At 38.2% G+C, this 24041-nt stretch overlaps 1 protein-coding gene across 1 annotated transcript in view; it reads left to right on the top strand.

Moving 5' to 3' along the window:
- Nucleotides 1-24041, top strand: part of THEGL (theg spermatid protein like) — an 80585-nt gene that overhangs the window by 54578 nt on the left and 1966 nt on the right. Inside the window, exons 7-9 of the mRNA XM_049885302.1 lie at nucleotides 5529-5640; nucleotides 17785-17916; nucleotides 23721-23896. Of these exons, the coding sequence (XP_049741259.1) occupies nucleotides 5529-5640; nucleotides 17785-17916; nucleotides 23721-23896 (420 nt within the window). The remainder of the gene's footprint in view (nucleotides 1-5528; nucleotides 5641-17784; nucleotides 17917-23720; nucleotides 23897-24041) is intronic.

Here is a 24041-nt window from a genome sequence, read left to right as displayed (position 1 = left end):
TGCCAATCTCTTTGTTAGCAGCTGAGCTCTTAATCATTGTGCCACCAGGGCTCCCAGTATGATGTTAGTTGTAGGTATTTTATAGATGCCTTCTATCAAAGTTGAAGAACTTTCCTTCTATTTTTGTATTGCAGAAAGTTTTTTGTTTTTTAAATCAAGATTGGATGTTGAATTTTGTGAAATGCGTTTTCTGCATCAATTGATATGGTCATATGTTTTCTTTTTTTTCATCTTTAGACTGTTGATATGATGGGTTACTTTGGTTGATTTTCAAATATTGAACCATTCTTGCGTCCCTGGAATAAACTCTACTTGGTCATAGTATATTATTCTTTTTAAGTATTGCTAGATATAATTCACTATGTTTATTATGGTAAAATATATGAAACAAAACATTTGCTATTTTGACCATTTTTAAGTGTACAATTCTGTGACATTAATTATGCTCACCACGTTGTACAACCATGACCACTATCCAAATCCAAGTTTTTTCCTCACCCTTAATAGAAACTCAATTTCTCTTAAGCAGTAATTCTGCCTCTCCCCCTCCCACCCATATCTACTAACCACAAATAAACTTTGGTTGCTGTACATTTGCCTATTCTAGATATTTCATATTAATGGGATCATACAATATTTGTCCTTTTGTGTTGAACTTATTTCACTCAGAGTAATGTTTTCAAAATTCATTCATGCTGTAGCATGTATCAGAACTCATTTCTCTTTATGGCTGTATTATAAAACAAAACAAAAACCAAACCAGTTGCTGTTGAGTCAATTCTGACTCATGGTGACCCTATGTGTGAGAGCAGAACTGCACTCCACAGAGTATTCAAGGCTGTGACCTTTTAGAAGCAGACCACCAGGCCTTTCTTCCAAGGTGCACTTGGGCTGCCAACCTTTTGGTTAGTGGTTAAACGCTTAACTATTTCGGCCACACAGGAATCCAACAATTCCACTCCTAGGTATATACCCAAAAGGCTTGAAAGCAGGGACTCAAATGTGTGCTTGCACACCAGTGTTCACTACAGCATTATTCATAATAGCCAAAAGGTAAAAACAACCCAAGTGTCCCTCACCAGTTGAATGGAAAAATAAAATGTGGTATATACATTTTATTTGTAATCTTTCACCATACTTGTTTAATCTGTATGTTGAGCAAATAAACCAAGAAGCTGGACTATATGAAGAAAAATATGGCATCAGAATTGGAGGAACAATCATTAACAACCTGCAATATGCAGGTGACACTACCTTGCTTGCCAAAAGTGAAGAGGACTTGAAAAACTTGCTGATGAAGATTAAAGACTACAGCCTTCAGTATAGGTTACACTTAAACATAAAGAAAACAGAAATGCTCCCAACTGGACCAATAAGCAACACCATGATAAACGGAGAAAATATTGATGTTGCCAAGGATTTCCTTTTTTGGGGGTCCACAATCAACACCCATGGAAGCAGCAGTCAAAAAATCAAGTGAGGATTACATTGGACGAATCTGCTGCAAAGGACCTGAGGACTAAGGTGCGCCTGACCCAAAACATGGTATTTTCAATTGCCTCATAAGAATGCAAAGCTGGGCAATGAATAAGGAAGACTGAAGAAGAATTGATGCATTTAAATTATGGTATTGGTGAAGAATATTGAGTATACCATGGACTTCCAGAAGAATGAATAAATCTGTCTTGGACGAAATACAGCCAGAATACTCCTTAGAAGCCAGGATGGTGAGCCTTCTTCTCATGTACTTTGGACACGTTATCAGGAGGGACCAGTCCCCGGAGAAGGACATCATGCTTGGTAAAGTAGAGGGTCAGCAAAAGAGAAGAAGTCTCTCAACAAGATGGATTGACACAGTGGCTGCAGCAGTGGACTCAAACACAGCAGTGATTGTAAAGATGGTACAGGACCAGGCAACATTTTGCTCTGTCATACATAGGGTCACTATATGTTGGAACCAACTTGATGGGACCTATCAGCAACAACATATTAGTAAGTGTTAGATTTTAGTAATGAACAAAATTGGTAAAAAATCTCTTTTTCCTCCCACCAGCTTTCATTCTGGTGGGAGGAAAAAGACATCAAACAAACTATATACGTTAAAAATATAGTATGTTAGGCAGTAAACACTACAGAAAAAAATAAAGCTCAGTTAGTGAATGGGAGTGGGGGTTGGGGAAAAGTTGCTTTTTTTTTGTTTATTTATTGTGATAAAATATATCTTAGTTATCTAGTGCTGCTATAACAGAAATACCACAAGTGATGGCTTTAACAAACAGAAATTTATTCTCTCACAGTCTAGGAGGCTAGAAGTTCGAATTCAGGGTGCCAATTCCAGCAGAAGGCTTTCTCTTTCTGTCAGCTCTAGGGAAAGATCCTTGTCATCAATCTTCCCCAGTCGAGGAGCTTCTCAGCACAGGGACCCAAGGTCCAAAGGACTTGCTATTCTCCTGGCTCTTGTTTCTTGGTGGTATGAGGTCCTCCCATCTCTCTGCTTGCTTCTCTCTTTTATATCTCAAAAGAGATTGGCTTAAAACACAACCTAATCTTGTAGATTGAGTCTTGCCTCCTTAACATAATTGCTGCTAATCCCACCTATCCTAGAGATCAGGTTTACAACACATAGGGAAATAACATCAGATGACAAAATGGTGGACGATCACACAATACTGGGAATCATGACTTAGCAACTTGACAGATATTTTGGGGGGACACAATTCAATCAATAACAAATATCTCTACTATATATATAACATGTAATTTGCCATTTTAACCATTTTTAAGTGTACAAATCAGTACCACTAATTACACTCACAATGCTGTGCAACTAAAACCAACATCTATTTTCAAAACTTTTTCATCACCCTAAAAAGAAACTCTGTACCCATTAAGCAATAACTCTTCCCTCTCACCTCCTCCCCTGGCACTTGGTAACTTCTAATCTACTTTCTGTCTTCATGAATTTGCCTATTCTCAATATTTCATGTAAGTGGAATTATATATTTGTCCATTGGTGTCCGACTTATATTACTTAGCATGTTGTTTCCAAGGTTCATCTGTATTGTAACATGTCAATATTTCATTCCTTTATATGGTTGAATAATATTTCATTGTATCTATGAAACACTCTGCCCAACAGCAGCAGAATACACATTCTTCTGTAGTGCACATGGAACATTCTCTAGGATAGACCATATATTAAGTCATAAACAAGTCTTAACAAATGTACATGGATTGAAATCATACAAAGTATATTCTCTGACCACAGTGAAATGAAATTAGAAACCAATAACAGAAAGAAATCTGGAAAATTCAAAAATTTGGAAAACTATACATGCTCCTAAACAACCAATTGGTCAAAGAAGAAATCCTAAAGGAAATTAGAAAATACCATGAGATGAATAAAACTGAAAACAAGACACACCACAACTTATGGGATGGAGTTAAAACAGTGCTTACAGGGAATTTATAGCTGTAAATGTCTATATTAAAAAAAAAGATGAAAGATCTCAAATTACAATCAAATCTTTAATCTTAAGAAAACAGAAAAAGAAGAGCAAAGTAAACAAAACAAGTAGAAGGAAGGAGAAAATAAGAATTAAAATGGAAATAAGTGAAATAGAACAAATTTTAAAAAACAGAGAAAATCAATAAAACTAGATAGCTTCTTTGTAAAGATCAACAAAAAATTGATAAGCCTTTAGGTAAACTGACCAAGAAAAAAGAGAGAAAACTCAAATTAGTATAATCAAAAGAAAAGAGGGGGTATTACTCTTGCTTACAAATAAAAAGGACTATAAGTAACTACTGTTATGTAAGGCCAAAAAATCAGATAACATAGATGGAATGGACAAATTCCTAGAAAGACACAAACTACTTAAATTGACACAAGAAGAAATAGAATTGGTTAGCAGCAGATCTCTTAACCACTGTGCCGCCAGGGCTCTCTATATATTTGATAAGGGACTAGAATTCAGAGTATATATAAGGACTTTGTAAGACTTTACAATAAAAGACAAATAATCCAATTTTTAAAAGTCAAAAGGATTTGAACGGACATTTCTTCAAAGAAGACAAATGGCCAATAAGCACATTAAAAGTACTCAACATCATTGGTCATCCTGGAAACACAAGTTAAAACCACAATTTGATACCACTTCACATCTACTAAGATGACAAAACACACACAGGCACACACATACACAGATGCATGCGGGAAATGTGTTGGTGAGGTGTGGAGAAATTATAACACTCATATGTTGCTGGTGGGAATGTAATATGGTGCAGCTACTGTGACAATTCTTCAAAATGTTAAACTTTGAGTTACCATGTGACCCAGAAATTCCACTTCTAAGTATATATCCAAGAGAATTGAAAACATATGTCCACACAAAAACTTGTACACGAATATTTATTGCAACATTATTCATAATAGGTGGAAACAACCCAAATGTCCATCAGGGGATGAACAGATAAACAAAATGTGGTATATCCATACAATGAAATATTATTTAGCCATAAAAAGGAATGAAATACTAATATATGAACCTGGCAAACAGTATGCTAAGTGAAAGCATACAGACACGAATGACCACATATTGTATGATTCCATTTATTTGATATTTCTAGAACAAGCAAATCCATAAAGACAAAAAGTAAATTAGTGGGTTGCTAGGGGCTGGGGTAAGGAGAAATGAGGGAGTGGCAGCTAATGTGTACAGGGTTTCTTTCTGGGTGATGAAATGTTCTGGAATTAGATTGTGGTGATGGTTACACAACTTTGTGAATATTCTAAAAACCACTGAATTGTATGCTTTAGAAAGGACGAATTTTATGCTATGTGAATTGTATCTCAATTAAAAACAAAACAAAATAGACCATCCCTAGAAGGTAACCATATATCTATTTGGGAAAACCTTTTTCCATGTTAGGCTTGTTGGTTTGTTGGTTGATTGGTAGGTTTTCGGTGAGGGATGGGAATATGTGGGGAATTGCGTGTGAAAATGGGCCAAGCAACTCAGAGTTATGGCCAGCCATATCTCAAACCGCACCACAGAAGCGATTGGCCATCACAGAGTAATCCTTGGTGGTAACCCAAATTTTTACCTCAAGGTTTTAATATGGAGTTTTGGTAGAAAGTGAGGTGTTTTCATACTTCTGGTCACAAGTCATGAAATCAATTTAGTGGTTTTCAGTTTTTTTAATGAAATCAAATTTTTATTAAAAATCAGAATACGTTGACTAGGATAGGTATTGCTTCATGGTAGTTTTGATTCAGACACACACGTACATACACGTGCATATATACTATATCACAACATAAAATGTACTTCTTACTGTGGGCCTCAGTAAAAAAGTTTTGAAAAACACTAATCTGATGGTAGGAACAGTAGTGATTATAGGAAAAGATGCTCCTAAGATAGAAACAATAAATATTATTGATTGGAAGTTGATTATACCAATGAAAAGTATGGCTATTTTTCTTCCATCCAATGATTGTAGTTTTTCGTTTTTCCACTTGCATACAGGCCCTTCAGTGATGGGGTAAGAAATTCTTTACAAATCCCTAATGCTTCACCTCGGATATTACGACTCTCTATAGCCAAAGGCACAGATCCAAACTATCTCCCTCCAAAAAAAGTAAGTGAACCCAAGTGAAAGAAACAGTTCCTGACCCACTTTGTAACATGCTACCCTTTTATTTCTAGGTGTGTATTTCCCTATTTTTTCATGTTTATTTTCCCCTCTCATCAAATGATGAATTTTGCTGACTACCTCTCTAAGGCCTAATGTATCAGCTAGGATTCAATTAGAGAAGCAGAACTACTACGAGTGATACAGAAGAAGGGATTTATTATAGGGATTAGACCTTAAACGGAGCCCAGGTGGCACAGTGGTTAAGAGCTCAGCTGCTAATGAAAAGGTTGGCCGTTCGAATCCACCAGCCGCTCCTTGGAAACCCTATGGGGCAGTCCTCCTTTGTCCTGTAGGGTCTCTATGAGTCAGAATTGACTCTATGGCAGCGGGTTTTTTTAGTAGAACTTAAGTAATTGTAGAAGCTAGTAGAGAAGTCTATGGAAGGCTCCTACCTGTGGCTGGGACTTGGGTCTGGTATAGATCTAGAAGTACTAAGAGGTGGTAGGGGTAGGTCCTGAGGAGGGTCGGCAGTTCTGTAAAAGGCCTCCAGGGGAGGTTATTATAGGCTCTTCAGGGAAAGGCAACAACTGCTTGGTCGCTCAAAGCCTTACCTTCTGTTTTGTCACTGTATGCATGGACTATGAGTGTCTTTTTTTTACCACTGGCAACAGGAACCTCTAACGTCCTCAGACAGGGAAGGAAGGGCTGATTTCAATAGTAAGGAAGGCTCAGCAGTATTTAAAGGTTTTAAGTTCCCAACTTCATTGAAATCTGCCCATACAGCCTCATTCCAATTTTTAAGGTCCCACTCCTTCCCGATCATTGCCCTAGCTTTAACAGAAGAGACCAGACAAATTGGGGATTCAATTTGCACTATATTTCAGCCACCCATAGAATTAGACTTTGAGCTTGGTCTTCATAATTTTCAGCCCTGTGGCTATAAAAGATAGAGTTTCTTTTAGGGCAGTCATAGAAGCTTTCTGATCCATTACCTGGGACTTAAGGTGGGACTTTACAGTCCTGAGCTGATCACTTTCTTTCCTTAAGTTCTCCAGTGCACTTAGAAGCAACCAGCCAACCCCAGGTACTCCTTTATTTTCCCTAAAATGTTCTCTGGCCACAACTGCCTGGTCACCCAAAGCCTTGCCTTCTGTTTTGACACTGCATACCATGGACTGTTGTTAGGTTCTGTAGAGTTGGTTCCGACTTATAGCAACCCTGTGTACGACAGAACAGAACACTGCTGTGTCTCGCGGAACCAGAGATGTATCTATAGAAAACAGCATCTACGGCAAGCACTGAAATTGCACCCCTCCTGGGCTGTAGCTAGGGTAATGACAGTATATCCCTCCCCCAGTTCAAGTGCCCAGGGGCAATCTCTAAATTGGATTATTTGTCTTTTTGTTGTTGAGGTGTTGCAGTATCTTATAGATTTAAGAAATTAGACCCTTATCAGATATGTCATAGCCAAATTTTTTTTTTTCCCATTCTGTAGGTCCTGTTTTTACTTTTTTGGTGAACTCTTTTGAAGAGCATAAGTATTTCATTTTTAGGAGGTCCCAATTTTCTAGTTTATCTTCTGGTGCTTGTGCTTTGTTAGTTATGGTGTGTACCCTATTTGTGCTGTACATTAGAGCCTCACCCCTGACATTGTCCTTGTGGCTGTGATGGCACAGTGGTTAAGAGCTTGGCTGCTAACCAAAAAGTCGGCAGTTCGAATCCATCAGCTGCTCCCTGGAAACCCTACGGGGAAGTTCTATTCTGTCCTGTAGGGTCGCTATGAGTTGAGATCGACTTGACGGCAATGGCTTTAACATTGTTTGTATTTTTTCTTCCATAATCGTTGCCATTTTACGTTTTATTTTAGGTCTTTGATCCATTTTGAATTCGTTTTTGTGTGTGGTGTGAGGTATGGTCCTGTTGCATTTTTTTACAGATAGACATCCAGTTTTGCCTGCACCGTTTGTTACAGAGACTGTCTTTTCCCCCATTTCATGAACTTTGGGCCTTTGTCAAAGATCAGCTGACTGCTAGGGGATGGATTTACTTGTGGGATCTTGATTCTGTTCCATTGGTCTATGTGTCTGTCATTATACCAGTACCAGGCTGTTTTGACTACCGTGGCTATATAGTAGGTTTTGAGATCAGGTAGTGTGAGGCCTCCTACTTTGTTCTGTTTTCAGTAATGCTTTACTTGTCCTGGGCCTCTTTCCTTTCCATATAAAGTTAGTGATTAGTTTTTCCATCTCATTAAAGAATGCTGTTGGTATTTGGATCAAGGTTGCATTATACCTATAGATCGCTTTGGGTAGAATTGACATTTTCACAATGTTGAGTCTTTCTATCAATGATCATGCTATGTATTTTCATTTATGCAGGTCTCTTTTGGTTTCTTGCAGTAGCGTTTTGTAGTTTTCTTTGTATAGGTCTTTTATGTCCCTGGTTGGATTTATTCCTAAGTATTTTATTTTTGTTTCAGGGACTATTATAAATGATATTGGTTTCCTGATCTCCCTTTTGTAGTTCTCTTTATTGGTGTATGGGAATCCAACTGATTTTTTTTAGGTTGATCGTGTATCCTGCTACTCTGCTGAAACTTTCTATTAGTTCCAGTAGTTTTCTTGTGGAATTTTTGGGGTTCTCCACTTAGAGATATCTTTACTTCTGCCTTTCCAATTTAGATGCCTTTTATTTCTTTTTCTTACCTTATTACCCTAGCTAGAATGTCCAGCACAGTGTTAAATAGGAGTGGTGATAAAAGGCATCCTTGTCTTGTTGCCATTCTCAGTTTTTCCCCATTGAAAATGATGTTGGATGCTGGATTTGTATAACCAGAAAAACCAAACCGACTTTGGTTAAGTCGATTCTGACCCTATAGAGCAGAATAGAACTGCCCCTTAGAGTTTCCAAGGAGCACCTGGCGGATTCGAATTGCCAACCTTTTGGTTAGCAGCCATAGCACTTAACCACTACACCACCAGGGTTCCCTGGATTTGTATAGATGCCCTCTATTATGTTGACGAATTTCCCTTCTATTTCTATTTTACTGAGGGTTTTTTTAATCAGGAATGGGTGTTGGACTTTGTCAAATGCTTTTTCTGTGTCGATTGAGATGATCATATGATTCTTTTCTTTTGTTTTACTTATATGGTGGATTATGTTGACTGATTTTCTAATGTTGAACCATCCTTTTATACCTGGCATGAATCCCACTTGGTAGTGGTTTATTATTTTTTTGATATGATGCTGAATTCTATTGGCTAGAATTTTGTTGAGAATTTTTGCATCTATGTTCATGACAGAAATGGGCCTGTAATTTTTTTTTTTTTTCTTTTCTTGTGGTGTCTTTGCCTGGCTTTGATATCAGGGTTATGCTGGCTTCTTGTAATGAATTCAAGAATATTCCTTCCTTTCTTATGCTCTGAAATAGTTTGATTGATACAGATGTGAGCTCTTCTCTAAATGTTTGGTAGATCGGGACTTTTTGTTGGGAGTTTAAAAAAATTTTTTTTTTCTATTACCTCTTCAATCTCTTCTCTTGTTATGGTTTGTTCGGATTTTCGATCTCAGTTTGTGTTAATTTAGGTAGGTAGTGTGTTCCTAGAAATTTGTCCATTTCGTCTAGGTTCTCAAATTTGTTGGAATACAATTTTTCATAATATTCTGTTATGGTCTGTTTTATTTCAGTTGGGTCTGAGGTAATGTCCTCCGTCTCATTTTTTATGTGTGTTATTTGCTTCCTCTCCTGTTTTTCTTTTGTTGCAAAAGTGGTTTGTCGATTTTGCTAATCTTTTCAAGGAACCAACTTTTGGACTTGTGGATTCTTTCTATTGTTTTTCTGTTCTCTGTTTCATTTATTTCTGTTCTAATCTTTATTATTTCCTTTCTTCTGGTGTCTAAGGCCTCTTCTACTGTTTTTTTCCTGTCTTTTTAATGACCTTTTGCTTTCTTTATGAATGATGTCCTTGATGTCATCCCACAACTGGTCTAGTCTTCTGTCATGTTGTGGATTCCAAGTGCCTTTTTTACCACTGGCAACAGGATCATTAATACCTTTAAATCTAATCAGCTCAGAAAACAAAATCCAGATAACCTAGAGCCAATACACAGAACCCATCCTTAAAGTTGTGATCTGGTTATCTGTTGCTGTATACCATACCATCCCCATTGCCTTTAAGTCAGTTCTGATTCATAGCAACCCTGTAGCACAGAGTAGAACTGCCTCATAGGGTTTCCAAGGAGTGGCTGGTGGATTTGAACTGCCTACCTTTTGGTTAGCAGCCTAATGCTTAACCACTGTGCCACCAGGGCTCCTCCTCCAAACTTAGTGCTATAAAGATACAATCATATTATTATGCTTAATGATTCTATGACTCAGAAATCCTGATAAGACAAGCAGGGATAGGCTGTCTCTGCTCCATAATGTCTGAGCCTCAACTGGGAAATCTGTAATTGCTGGGGCGTCTCAAATGGTAGGAGCCTAGAATCATATGGAGGTTCTTTCTTGCCTATGTCTGGTGCCTAGGCTGTGATAAGTTGCAGGCTGTACTCAGTTGGCATTATCTATCTTTAACAACACTTCATGTGGCCTCTCCATGTGGCTTGGATCCCTCTCAGCATGGTAGCTGTGTTCTAAGAAGATTTGGTCTCGGAACTCACGTAATGTCACTCCAGTCATACTTTGTTGATTGATGCAGTTGCAAGTCTGGTCAGATTCAAGGAGGCAGGAACACAAACCCCACCTCTCAATGAGAGAAATGTCAAAGAATTTATAGCCATTTTTTAAAAAATGGCCACACCCAGTTATGTGAGTCTTTCGGCATCCTTGAGCTTGGTTTTCATATCCAGAAAGACTATTCAGAGGTATACTGTTAGTTTAAATAATTAATAGCCAATTTTTAAAGTTATGGATTTAAATATCTATTTCTTTTTTAGACTTTTAAGTCCAGCTTGCAAGTTTTATTATTTTGCCATTCTAGCAGTTTTTAACAATGACTTTTAAGAGTCCTGAATAATGTTTGGTTCAGTTTCCAAACTTAGTTAAATACCTTCAGACAATATAAACTGCATTTGTAAATACATGACATTTGATTTCTTTTTTAAGTACTTCATCTACATTAATAAACACAATCTTCTCAAATATTAAATTTATTTTTAAATCTAGTGCATTAAAGTTACAAATATGGTGAACCTTGCATTTTTTGTATGTTCTAATATTGACATAAATTTTATAAGATTACAACTTAATATTGTAATTCTAAATCAATTCTTCAATTATACATTTTAAATTACAGTTATAAGGTTGTCATTCTAGTAGGCCAAATTCTCTTAAATATGTACGTTATGTTGTTGTCAGGTGCCACGGAGTTGATTCTGACTCATAGCGACCCTATAGGACAGAGAACTGCCCCATAGCGTTTCCAAGGAGCAGCTGGTGGATTCAAACTGCTGATCTTTTGGTTAGCACCTGAACTCTTAACAACTACGCCACGAGGGCTCCAAATATGTACATACTTCTTATTTTAATAATATGCATACTTTATTTTAATAATAATTTAAAACATACTAAAAAGCTGCAAAAATTTTTTGCTCCATTTGCTGTATTTTTCTCCCATGTGTGTATTTAATTTTTTTCTGAACAATTTGAGAGTAGGTTATAGACATCATACCCCCTTTTTCCCTAAATGATTTAGTATGTATTTCCCAAGTACAAGAATATTCTTATTAATCACAGAACTGTGATCAAAATCGTGAAATTTAACATTGATATAATACTATATCTATTCCATAGTCCATATTCGAATTTCATTGATCGTTAATTATTCTTAACACAAAATATTAATTCTGTGATTTTGATTCTCTTAACTTTTTTAGAGTTAATTCTAAATCTTCCCAGAGTTAAAAACAAACAAAAAACATACCAACAAAGGAAGCCAAGTTACTATCCAGATTTTGGATGGATGACCTGAAGAAAGTCTTTTCACCTCTATGACTGTAATACTGAGTTCCTTTTTTTGTAATAACTTTGTCAGAGCCTATAAAACTTAAAAAAGTGTTGGTCTCATGGTTCACTTAACCCATATCTATGATTCTCTGTCTACTTACAGACGCCTACAACTCCTACACAGACCGATCAACTTATTTGGATCTTTAAAATCATTAATTCTTTTTTTTTTTTTTTAATTTTTTTTGTGCTTTAAGTGAAGGTTTACAAATCAAGTCAGCCTCAAAACTTATATATACAAAAACTTATATACACCTTGCTACATACTCCCAATTGCTCTCCCCCTAGTGAGACAGCCTGCTCCCTCCCTTCATTCTCTTTTCGTGTCATTTCGCCAGCTTTAACCCCCTCTACCTTCTCATCTCCCCTCCAGGCAGGAGATACCAACATAGTCTCAAGTGTCCACCTGATCCAAGAAGCTCACTCCTCACCAGGATCCCTCTCCAACCCATTGTCCAGTCTAATCCCTCTCTGAAGAGTTGGCTTTGGGAATGGTTCCTGTCCTGGGCCAGCAGAAGGTCTGGGGGCCACGAACATCAGGGCTCTTCTAGTCTCAGTCAGACCATTAAGTCTGGTCTTTTTATGAGAATTTGGGGTCTGCATCCCACTGTTCTCCTGCTGCCTCAGGTGTTCTCTGTTGTGTTCCCTGTCAGGGCAGTCATTGGTTGTAGCTGGGCTCCATCTAGCTCTTCTGGTCTCAGGCTGATGTAGTCTCTGGTTTATGTGGCCCTTTCCGTCTTTTGGGCTCATAATTATCTTGTGTCCTTCGTGTTCTTCATTCTTCTTTGCTGCAGGTAGGTTGAGACCAATTGATGCATCTCTTAGATGGCTGCTTGCTAGTGTTTAAGACCCCAGACACCACTCTCCAAAGTGGGATGCAGAATGTTTTCTTAACAGATTTTATTATGCCAATCGACTTAAATGTCCCCTGAAACCATGGTCCCCAAATCCCCACCCCTGCTACTCTGGCCTTTGAAGCGTTCAGTTTATTCAGGAAACTTCTCTGCTTTTGGTTTAGTCCAGTTGTGCTGACCTCCCCTGTATTGTGTGTCGTCTTTCCCTTCACCTAAAGTAGTTCTTATCTACTATCTAATTAGTGAATACCAAAATCGTTAACTCTTAAGGCTCTTATTTCATATCTAGCAGATACATTTGAGTACTATCCACTTGAACCTTGGACATCTCACATGGCTTTGTCTGGCTTGCTGTCCCAATGTATGAGGTCATTCTACCAATATGTCCCTCCCTCCCACCATTTTCAATCTCTGATTATTTTCTGAGAATAAAAATTCTAGAAATAAAATTACTGGATCAAGGGTATGGACATATTTGCAGTGACTCATATAAAATTTCAAAATATGTTCCACAAAAACTCATTTTGACTTACATATTCACTTGCACTATTTGGGCTGCCTTTTTCACTGCACCCTTGCCAACACTGTTGTTTGTTTCTGTTAGTTGCCATTGAGTTGGCTCCAACTTATGGTGACCTTATGTATAACAGAATGAAACATCGTTCAGTCCTGTACCATCTTCATGATTGTTGGCATGTTTTGAGTCCACTGATGTAGCTATGTATCATTCCATCTCATTGATGGTTTCTCTTGTTTTCACTGACCCTCCACTTTACCAAATATGATGTCCTTTTCTAGCATTTGATCTTTCCTGATGATGTGTTCAAAGTAAGCGAGTCCAAGTCTTACCTCCCTTGACTCTAAATCACTCTGGTCGTATTTCTTCTAAGACTGATTTGTTCGTTCTTCTGGCAGTCCATGGTATATTCAGTGTTCTTCGCCAACACTATAGTTTGAATGTATCAATTCTTCTGTCTTCCTTTTTCATTGTCCAGCTTTCACATTCATATGAGATGGTTGAAAAGATCATAGCTTGGGTCAGGAGCACCTTAGTCATTAAAGTGACATCTTTGCTTTTTAAAAACTTTAAAGAAATCTTTTGCGGCAGATTTGCCCAATGCAATATGTCATTTGATTTCTTGACTGCTGCTTCTATGGCATTGATTATTGATCCAAGTAGAATGAAATAATTGACAACTTCAATTTTTTCTTCATTCATTATGTTTATTAGTCCAGTTTTGAGGATTTTTGTTTTCTTCATGTTCAGGCATAATCCATACTGAAGACTGTAGTCTTTAACCTTCATCAGTAAGTGCTTCAAGTCGTCTTCACTTTCAGCAAGCAAGATTGTGTCATCTGCATATTGCAGGTTGCCAACACTAGATATTATTTATTTTACAAAATATTTTTTACACCAGAAATATCTCTTTAATAAAACACTTTCACTTCTCTGATTATTAATAAGTTCAAATATTTCCCCACATTTATTTACCATTTTTCTTTTGTAAATATATCTATTCATGGCCTTGTTTATTTTTCTACTGACCTGTACATTTTTTATTGATGTATAAACATTCTGTACATATTAAGGATATTAATTCTTCATGTGTTATATATGTTGCAAATAATTTTCTAAGTTTTAATTTGAAATTTTTGAGTTGTAATTTATATCCAATGCATAGACCTTAAGTATATATTTCAAAACGCTTTTTAACAAATGTATATGCCCATGTTATAACCACCCAAAACCTTTGAATTATCCCAAAAAGTTTCCTTGTGATTGTTTCCAGTTAATTCCCATTTCACCTCCTACCAGAAAGGCAACCACTGTTCAGATTCCTATCATCATAGATTAGTCTTGCTGGTATATTTTCTTTAGTGTCTGACTTCTCGTGCTTAACACAGTGTTTTTGAGATTCATAAAGATTACTGGTTATGTCAGTAGATTGCTTCTTCTTATTGCCAATTAGTATTCCATTGTGTAAATATATCACAGTTTTTCTATTCTTTCCCTTTTGATGAACACTTAGAATATTTCCAGTTTGGATCTGTTTTGAATAAAGCTCCGATGAACATTCATGGCTATTTTTGTGGGCATTTGTTTTCATTTCTCTTTGGTATTACTGGGTCATGGGGTAAATGTATATTTAGTTTTATGGGAAACTGTTAAAATGTTTTTCAAAGTAATTGCACCATTTTTCCTTTTTTTTTTTTTACTAGCACCAGCAATGTGTAAGTGATCTAGATGCCTCACAGATTTGCCAACATTTGGCATTGTCAGTTTTTTTAATTTTTAGCCATTTCAGTGAGAGTATAGCGGTGGCTTCAATTTACATTTCCAGGTTTTTGAGTACTGATCACGTGCTTCTAGGTCATTTGTATATTTTCTGTCATTTGTTAATAGGGTTTTTTATTCATTTGTCTTATTCCTTAGGATTTTCTACACACACAATCATGTTTTGTGTGACCAGTTTTTCTGTCTTATCAAACTATTGCCCATTTAAAAAATTGGATTATTTTTCTTTTTATTAATAACTTGTAAAAGTTCTTTATGTGTTCTGGATATATGTTGCTGAGAAAAATCAAATCCCACCTCTCTGACACTAAACTCTAAAGATCAAATCAAATCTATTATCAGTTTTGATTCTGTTCCACTTCTGTCCATAGCTTCCCATGCAGTTCTTCCTTTAACTGCTCAGAGCTAGGTCAGACCTCATAAGTTAAAGGGCACAGTCCTCCAGATTGCCAAATCTGTCCCAAGACCTCATTCACCAACCATAAGCCTGAGGGCCTGCATGAAACCCTCATATCCAACGTGCTTGCTACAGATTTGAGGGTTTCCTTTACCCCTGCAGAATATCAGTTGTAAGCCCAGGGTTTTCCCATGATTCCCTTACTTCCAACCTGCTGGCTCCCACTACTCCCTCATGTTCAATAATTCATTAGAACAACTCACAGAACTCATGAAGTTTAATTTTATAGTTTTATTATAACAAAAAAGATACAAATGAAGAGACACATAGGGCAAGGTATAGGAGGGTTCCCAATATGGAGCTTCCATGTCTTAAAAAGGGATGTACTACCCTCCCACATGTAGCAATGTCTATCACCAACCAGGAAGCCCATAGAGCGTCAGTGTCCAGAGATTTATTGGGGCCCCATTAAATCAACGTGATTGATTGCATAATGACCCCTCTCCTGAGGTCAGCCGATATCACCAGTTGGGTCTTTCTGGAATGCCTAGCCCCCAACATGAGTCACCTCATTAGCATAACCTGTCAAGTTTGATCTGGAGCCCTTAAAGATAAAAGACATTTCAATCACTGGGAAAATTCCAAGGTTTTAGAGGTTATCTCTCGGGAGCCAAGAACAGAGACTGAAATTTGGGGGTAAAGTTAATCCCATGCCTGTCCTTTGTCAGGGTTATGTATTTACAAATATTTTCTCCCAGTGCGTGGCTTAATTTTCTTAGTGGTGTCTTTTGATAAGAAAATAATGTTTTAATTTTTATGTTAGTTTGTCAGTATTTTTTTTCTTTTATAGTTAATGCTTTTGATGTCCTCACTAAGAAATCCTTGTCTGTGTCTACTGCAGGTTGTGATGGTATTCTATATTTTCCTCTAGAAACCTTATAGTTTTTGGTTTTGTGTGTGTGTGAGTATATATATGAGATGATCTGCTCCTTGCTTCCTTGCTTCAGTGCTCAGACTTTCCCTTCCATCTTCCTTCCCTCATCTTCTCTTTCCTTCTCCCTCTGCTTGTCAAAATCTGATCCTTCTTTCGAGGCCCAGTCAGACGTTACTCTTAATCTCTGAAATATAATTCTTCCTTGGTTCTCCCACCCTTCCTCTGATATTTCTCAATACTTTATTCTTTTTTGTGGTCTTTAAATAATCTTGATTAATTGTCTATAGGCCTTATGGCCGCTTCTAAGTTGAAAATTGGAGTCCCTGTGTAGTGCAAACGGTTAACATGCTCAGCTGCTAACCAAAGTTGGAGGTTTTAGGCTACCCAGAGACACCTTGGAAGAAAGTCCTGGCAATATACTTCCAAAAAATCAGTCATTGAAAACCCTGTAGAGCACAGTTCCACTCTGACACATGAGTCAGAGTCGACTCGATAGCAACTGGTTAAGTTGAAAATGACTTTAAGGAACAAGACTGTGTATTTATTACTTTTTGTTGTGCCTTACATAATTGCTTAAGAAATATTTGTTTAATAAGTCAGATTAACAAATGATGTTTTATTTTCTTTTAGAATTTAAGCCCCAATTTAAGGCAATAGGTTGCGCTATATATTTCTTTGACTTTCATAGAAACTGATAGAAGACAAAGTTTTATTCAGAGGAACCACTTAAAATGCTTAATTAGTATTTTATGGTTTTGTACTGATAGGTAGGATCTTGGATTTGAATCCTAGCTCTGCCACTAACTATATAAACTTAAAATTACTGAACCTATCAGTGTCTTAGTTTCCCTATCAGCAAAGTAGAAAAAAGATAACACCCCAGATGAGGAATAAATGAATCAATATGTAAAACGCTGTAAGTATTAGCTATCATCATCATTTTAAACACTACAAGAAGGGATCTGGAAAATATCTTGTGTATTACTTTTACCCCTGGGATTAAAACCTTATTTCCAGTTATTGATTATATTCCCCTTCAGTCTTATGGTGAATATTGAGTTTGAATGCAAGTAACTGAAACAGAAGACCATGTAATCTGAACACATTTCCAGAACTAGGAAAGCGAGGCCTGACAACATTGTCTTTGGAGGCATATGGTTCTGTCTTTCTTGTTATTGGCTTTGGTTTCTTTTTCTTGTCTAATCCAATTAAAAGAGAGCCACTTAATTCACCTTATGCATGGTGATTTGTGATAATGCGAACCCCAATGTACAGAGGGTGAAAATAATAGAGAACAAAACAGAGCTCCACCCTGCAGAGACTTCTCATGTGGTAAGTTTGAGCCTTCCCTTCTCGCAGAGTTTATCACTCCAAAAGCCAGCATCACCATTTATCTCTGAGCTAATATGTTTGCCTATTTCCTCCCCTTCATTAGTTTTACAGTTAAATATCTGAAAAGCTTTGTTGGAATCTATATAAACCTAGTTTGAGAAAGACAGATATTAATCCTTTCAGTTGTGAACATAAGTTACTACAAGATTCTCATAGTTTCTGGTGGTTTTACTAAGAAGTCTGGTCCAGAGTTCAGCCCATACTTTGTAAGATTGGTCTAGGCAGTGTTCATTGTTTGATACTCACAAGTATTTTGTTTTTCTCTCTTAGACTGAAACAAGGATTTCAATTTCTACTCTGAATGCTGTTCCAACTCCAAGAATTGTAGACCTTGCCCACCCAAGGATCAAGTTAGAGGGTCTGTGCTATGAGAGAGAAAGAAGTGAAGCACCTGTCCGTCCTGTAAGACATCACTGCTGTGGCATCCTCAGGCTCACTTCTGCTTACTCCTAACATGTTATTTTTCCTCTACAGGGCATAGCCCAAAGTCACTAGAAAAGAGAATCTTGAAAGAGTGGCCTGTAGCAGGAAGGAAGACCTAGCTGCATGATATGGAGAGAGGAAAGGGATAGAGGGCAAAGAGCATAGGCTTTGAAGTTAGTAAGAGCTGGGTTCAAATACCAGTCTTACCACTACTACTACCTCTATGATGTTGTAAAAGTGACAGCCTTCCTGAGCCTTATTCATTCAACAAGCATTTGAATGCCTACTATGTGCCAGGCACTGTTTCCATGGAGGTCCATGCTAGTGAAGGGAGACAAATAGTAAATAAGTAAACAGATGAGATAACTTGACATAAAATAAATGCTATGAAGAACATAAGGAGCCCTGGTGGTGCAATGATTAAGCACTCAGCTGCTAACCAAAAGATTGGCAGTTCAAACCCACGCAACAGCTACACAGGAGGAAGCCCTGGCGATCTATTCCCATAAAGACTATAGCGTAGAAAACCCTATGGGGCAGCTCTACTCTGTCACCTGGGATTTCTATGAGTTAAAATTGATTCACCGACACCCCACAACAGCAGTGAAGAACATAAAATAGGAAATAAGAGTGACTGTGGGTGGGGTGGGGAATAAGATACTTGCATATGGTAGTCGGGGAAGGCCTCTCTAAGGAAGGAACGTTTGAGCTGAAACCTGAAGGATGAGAAATCAGATGTGAAGATCTGGGATAAGAACATTCTAGTACAAAGAAGAACGTGCGTCAAAGTCTTAAAGTTGGGATGAGCTTGAAGTTGGGTGGAGCAAGGTGAGCAAGGGGAGAGTGGTGATAACAATTCCCATTCAGAGGCCTGCTGTGATGAGCAACGTAAGTAAGGCACTCAGCACAAAGGTGTTCAATGACTTCCCTCTCTCCTCTTCTTCCTGACACTCTTATTAATTGTAGTGCCAACTTGGTGTCCTACCCCAGCTGGACTTTGATAAATATCCAATGATCATATTGTCAAAGGAGATGGAACCAATGTCACCTTCTCTCTGGGAACTGCAGAAGGATTCTGAGTAGTGGTGGAAACCTGAGGATCTGATAGGCAAATAGAGGATTTGAGTAGAAATTAGGAAAGAAAATCAGGCTGGCAGTCAAAACCCTTAGGAGAGTGTCTTGGGTTTGCTAAAATGACTCACCTTATGACCCCCAGGCAAATCACTTTATTAGTTTTTTTGGCATGTAAAATGGGAACTATAGGCATCATCCTTCCTTAATTTCTAGGATTGTTTGGGGGTTGAAAAAAAATGAAAGTCTTAACAAAAAAGCGATACCAGTGTAGATAATCATACACTTAGAACCTGAAACAAATCTGTGCCAGTGCAGTACAGAATCCTTTCAGGGCCACGGAGTGGTGTCAGTCCATCATCATTCTTTGAATGAGCACTGAAGAGACAGAATAGTAGCTAAATCTCATCTTTCATATTTTACCAATAAAGCAGCATAATAAAAAGATAATTTGCCAGATACGATTTTCAAAGTAAGAACAAAAGGGGTCAAGCAGTCAGTCAATATAAATTTATCAGCTTTCCACTATCTACCAGAGCCTATTTTAGATTTTGGCAAACAAGTACTTCCCTCAAGCAACCTATATTCTTATGAGAAGAAGCAAACAAGAAACGTATAAACAGAGATATAAATGAGCTAATTCAGGTCTTGAAAGTGCTATGAAAAAGATAAAATAAGTCCTCTAGAAGAGGGTAATTAGAAAGACTGATTTATGTTGGATGGTGAAGGAAGACCTCCTTGAGCATGCAATGTTTGAACAGAGACTTGAATAATGAGAAGGAGGCAGCCATGCTAAAAGGGAGGAAAGAGGTTTCCAGGCAAGACTAGGAAGTGCAATGGCCCTGAGGTGGAAAGCGTTGGGCCAGAGAGAACTCCTGTGGCTGGGACCTTGCTGATCCAGGTGAGGAGGAGAGGAAGATGAGATCAGAGAAGTGAGGCTGCAGCCAGATCATATAGGGCCTTGTAGGCCATAGTAAGGAATCTAAATGGTATTTTTAGTAAAATGGGAAACCACAGGAAGGTTTTAAAGCGTGGGAGTGACATGATCTGAGTTGGCCTATAGAAAGTACTTACCTTATAGAGTTTTATGATGAATAAGTGAGCATGCTGTTGTTAGCTGTGAAGAGCTGGCCTTCGACTCAAGGGGACTCCATGCACAACCAAATGAAATGCTACCTGGTCCTGAGCCATCCCCTTGATCAGTTGTGGATTAGACTACTGTGATCCATATTTGCCAGGCCAAAGTAAGTGCCAGGCCTTTCTTCCTTGCCCATTTTAGTCTGTTAGCTCTGTTGTAACCTGTTCAGCATCATAGCAATATGCAAGCCACTACTGACAGATGAGCAGTGGCTGCATATGAGGTACACTGGCCAGGAATTGATCTCTGTTCCTCTGCATGGAAGGCACAAATTCTTCATCTCCTTTTTTTTATTATTATTGGGATCTAGGTGAAAGTTTACAGGGCAAATTTTTTTCTCATTAGACAGTTAATACACATATTGTTGTGTGACATTCGTTGACAACCCTGTGTTGTGTCAACATCCTCCCCTCCCCAAGTTTCCCTGTTTCCATTTGTCTAATTTTCCTGTCCCTTCCTGCCTTCTCATCTTTGCTTTTGAGCTGGTGTGTCCGTTAGTCTAGTACACATGATTGAGCTATGAAGCACATCCGTCATGTGTGTCTTTGTTGGCCCTATCCAAAACTAAACTGTTGCTGTTGAGTTGATTCCAACTCATAGTGACCCTGTGGGACAGAGTAAAACCACCCCATAGAGTTTCCAAGGAGAGCCTGGTGGATTCCAACTGCCGACCTTTTGGTTAGCAGCCGTAGCTTTTAACTACTACGCCACCAAGGTTGGTGCTATAGACCTGTCTAAGCTTTGAATGAACCTCAGCAAGGACTTCAGTACTGAGTTAAAAGGGTGTCAGGAGCCACACTCTTGAGGTTCCTTTAGTCTCTGTCAGACCAGCAAACCTGGTCTTTTTTTTTGTGAATGTGAATTTTTTTTGTATATTTTTCTCTTGCTCTGTCTGGGACCCTCTGTTGTGATCATGCCACAGCAGTTGGTGGTGGTAACCGGGCACCATCTAGTTGTTCTGGTCTCAGTCTGGTGGAGGTTGTGATAGTTGTGGTCCATTAGTCCTTTAGATTAATCTTTCCCTTGTGTATTTGATCTCCTTCATTCTCCTTTGCTCCAGCTGGAATGGGACCAGTCAATACATCTTAGATGTCCACTCTCAGGCTTTTAAGACCCCAGTTGCTACCTACCACAGTTGGATGTAGGACATTTTCTTTATAGACTCTTACATTGTTAGGTGCCATCCAGTTGGTTCCGACTCATAGAGATCCTATATGTAACAGAACAAAACACTTCCTGGCCCTGCACCATCTTCATAGTCATTGTTTTGATTGAGCCCATTGTTACAGGCACTGTGTAAATCCATCTCATTGAGGGTCTTCCTCTTTTTCACTGACTCTCTACTTTACCAAGCATGATGTCCCTCTCTAGGGACTGGTCTCTCCTGATAACATGTCCGAAGTATGTGAGACAAAGTCTTGCCATCCTCGCTTTTAATGAGCGTTCTGGCTGGACTTCTTCCAAGACGGATTTGTTGTTTCTTCTGGCAGTCCATGGTATATTCAATATTCTTCACCAACGCCATAATTCAAAGGCATCGATTCTTCTTCGGTCTTCCTTATTCATTGTCCAGCTTTCACATGCATATTAAAACACCATAGCTTGGGTCAGGTACACCTTAGTCCTTAAAGTGACATCTTTGCTTTTTAACACTTTAAAGAGGTCTTTTGCAGCAGATTTTCCCAATGCAATGTGTCGTTTGATTTCTTGACTGCTGCTTCCATGGCTGTTGATTGTGGATCCAAGTAAAATGAAATCCTTGATAACTTCCAATCCTTTTTCCTTTTATCTTGATGTTGCTTATTGGTCCAGTTGTGAGGATTTTTGTTTTCTTTGTGTTGAGGTGTAATCCATACTGAAGGCTATGGTCTTTGATCTTCATCAATAAGTACTTCAAATTCTCTTCACTTTATAGATTGTGTTATGCCGGTTGAGCTAGGTGTCCCCCAAGACCACGGTCCTCAGCCCTCAACCCAGTCGCTTAGTCTCTCAGGGCATTTGGATGTGTCTATGAAGCTTCTATGACTTTGCCCTGGTCAAGTTGTGCTGACTTCCTCAGTATTGGGCACAGTCTTACCCTTCACCAAAGTTACCACTTAAATACTATTTAATTAGTGTTTTTTCTTCCCCACCCTCTCCTCCCTAATGGCCTCAAAGATTGTTTCTTTCAGTGTGGAAACATTTTCATGTGTTTTTATAACAGTGGTCTCATACAGTATTTGTCCTTTTGTGATTGACTTATTTCACTCAGCATAATGCCCTCCAGATTTATCCATGTTGTGAGATGTTTTACAGATTCATCATTGTTCTTTATTGTTGTGTAGTATTCCATTGTGTGTATGTACCATAGTTTGTTTAGCCATTCATCTGATGATGGGCACTTAGGGTGTTTCCACCTTTTTGCTATTGTGCATAATGCTGCAATGAACACAGGTGTGCATATGTCTATTGGTGTGATGGCTCTTATTTCTGTAGGGTATATTCCTAGGAGTGGGGTTGCTGGATCATATGGTACTTCCATTTCTAGCTTTTTAAGGAAGCACGATATCATTTTCCAAAATGGTTGTACTGTTTTGTATTCCCACCAGCAGCGCATAAGAGTTCCAGTCTCCCCGCAGCCTCTCCAACATTTGTTATTTTCCTGTTTTTTTGATTCGTGCCAGTAATGTTGGAGTGAGATAGTATCTCATTGTGATTTTGATTTGCATTTTATAGGGTCGCTATGGGTCAGGACTGACTTGACAGCAACGGGTTGTTTTGTTTGTTTTGGTCTAATGGCTAGTGATCTCGAGCATATCCTCATGTGCCTTTTAGCCACTGGAATGTCTCCTTTGGTGAAATGTCTGTTCATATACTTTGCCCATTTTTTAATTGCATTACTTGTCTTTTTGCTGTATAAAAAAATAGGTGTTGGATTTTCCTATAGATTTTAGAGATTAGACTTTTGTTGTATATATCATAGCCAAAAAAATTTTTCCCAGTCTGTAGGCTCTTTTTTTACTCTTTTGGTGAAGCATTTTGATGAGCATAAGTGTTTAATTTTTAGTGGTTGTGTATTGTTAATTATGGTTTGTTTGCTGTTTATGCCATATATTAGGCCCTGTAGTGTTGACCTGATTTTTTCTTCCATGATGTGAAAGGCACAAATTCTACTGGTGCAAATGGTTAAGGCTCTCAGGTGCTAACCAGAAGGTTGGAAATTTGAGTCCACTTCAGAGAAAGGCCTGGCAATCTACTTCTGAAAAGCCTGTAATTGAAAACCCTATGGAGCACAGTCCTACTCTGAAACACATGGGGTTGACATGATTTCAAGTGAGCATACTGTAGGTAAAACACTCAGTACAGTGTTTGGCTCATATTATGCACTCAATAAATGTTAATTCTTTTCCTAATAACCCACTACTCCAAGATTAGATTGTAGAGGGGCAAGAATGGGCGCAGGGAGACCAGTTAGGAGTCTGTTGCAGTGATCCAGGAGGGAAACGATGGTGACTTGATTAGGGATGTAGCAGTAGAGGTAGAGAAAGTGGTGTAATTTGGAATATATTTTTGGATGTTTTTGTTTCCACTGTAGATACCCCCTGCTGCCCTACAAGCTCAAGCTAGCCCTCGAATAACAGTTCTAGCTAAGAGCAAGCCTCTTCATCAAGATTATTTACCGGTCCGTGATGCCCACTGGCCAGTATCTTACGCTGCTACCCATCCCAAACTTTCTTCCAGAATTCAGGAGCTAGCTAATCCAAATACAAGGTATGTCAATGTAATGCTAAAGTGGGACAGGAAAAGTTGGGGGTGTTGGTGAGAGAGGACCTAATAAGTCCAATAAAAAGAATTGTAGAAGTATGAAAAAAATTTTTAAATCTCACTTTTTACATTTATTATGACAAATTTATGA

Source organism: Elephas maximus, chromosome 5, assembly GCF_024166365.1.
Source record: "Elephas maximus indicus isolate mEleMax1 chromosome 5, mEleMax1 primary haplotype, whole genome shotgun sequence".
NCBI classification, from domain to species: domain Eukaryota; kingdom Metazoa; phylum Chordata; class Mammalia; order Proboscidea; family Elephantidae; genus Elephas; species Elephas maximus.
This window is presented reverse-complemented; position numbering and strand designations above follow the sequence as displayed.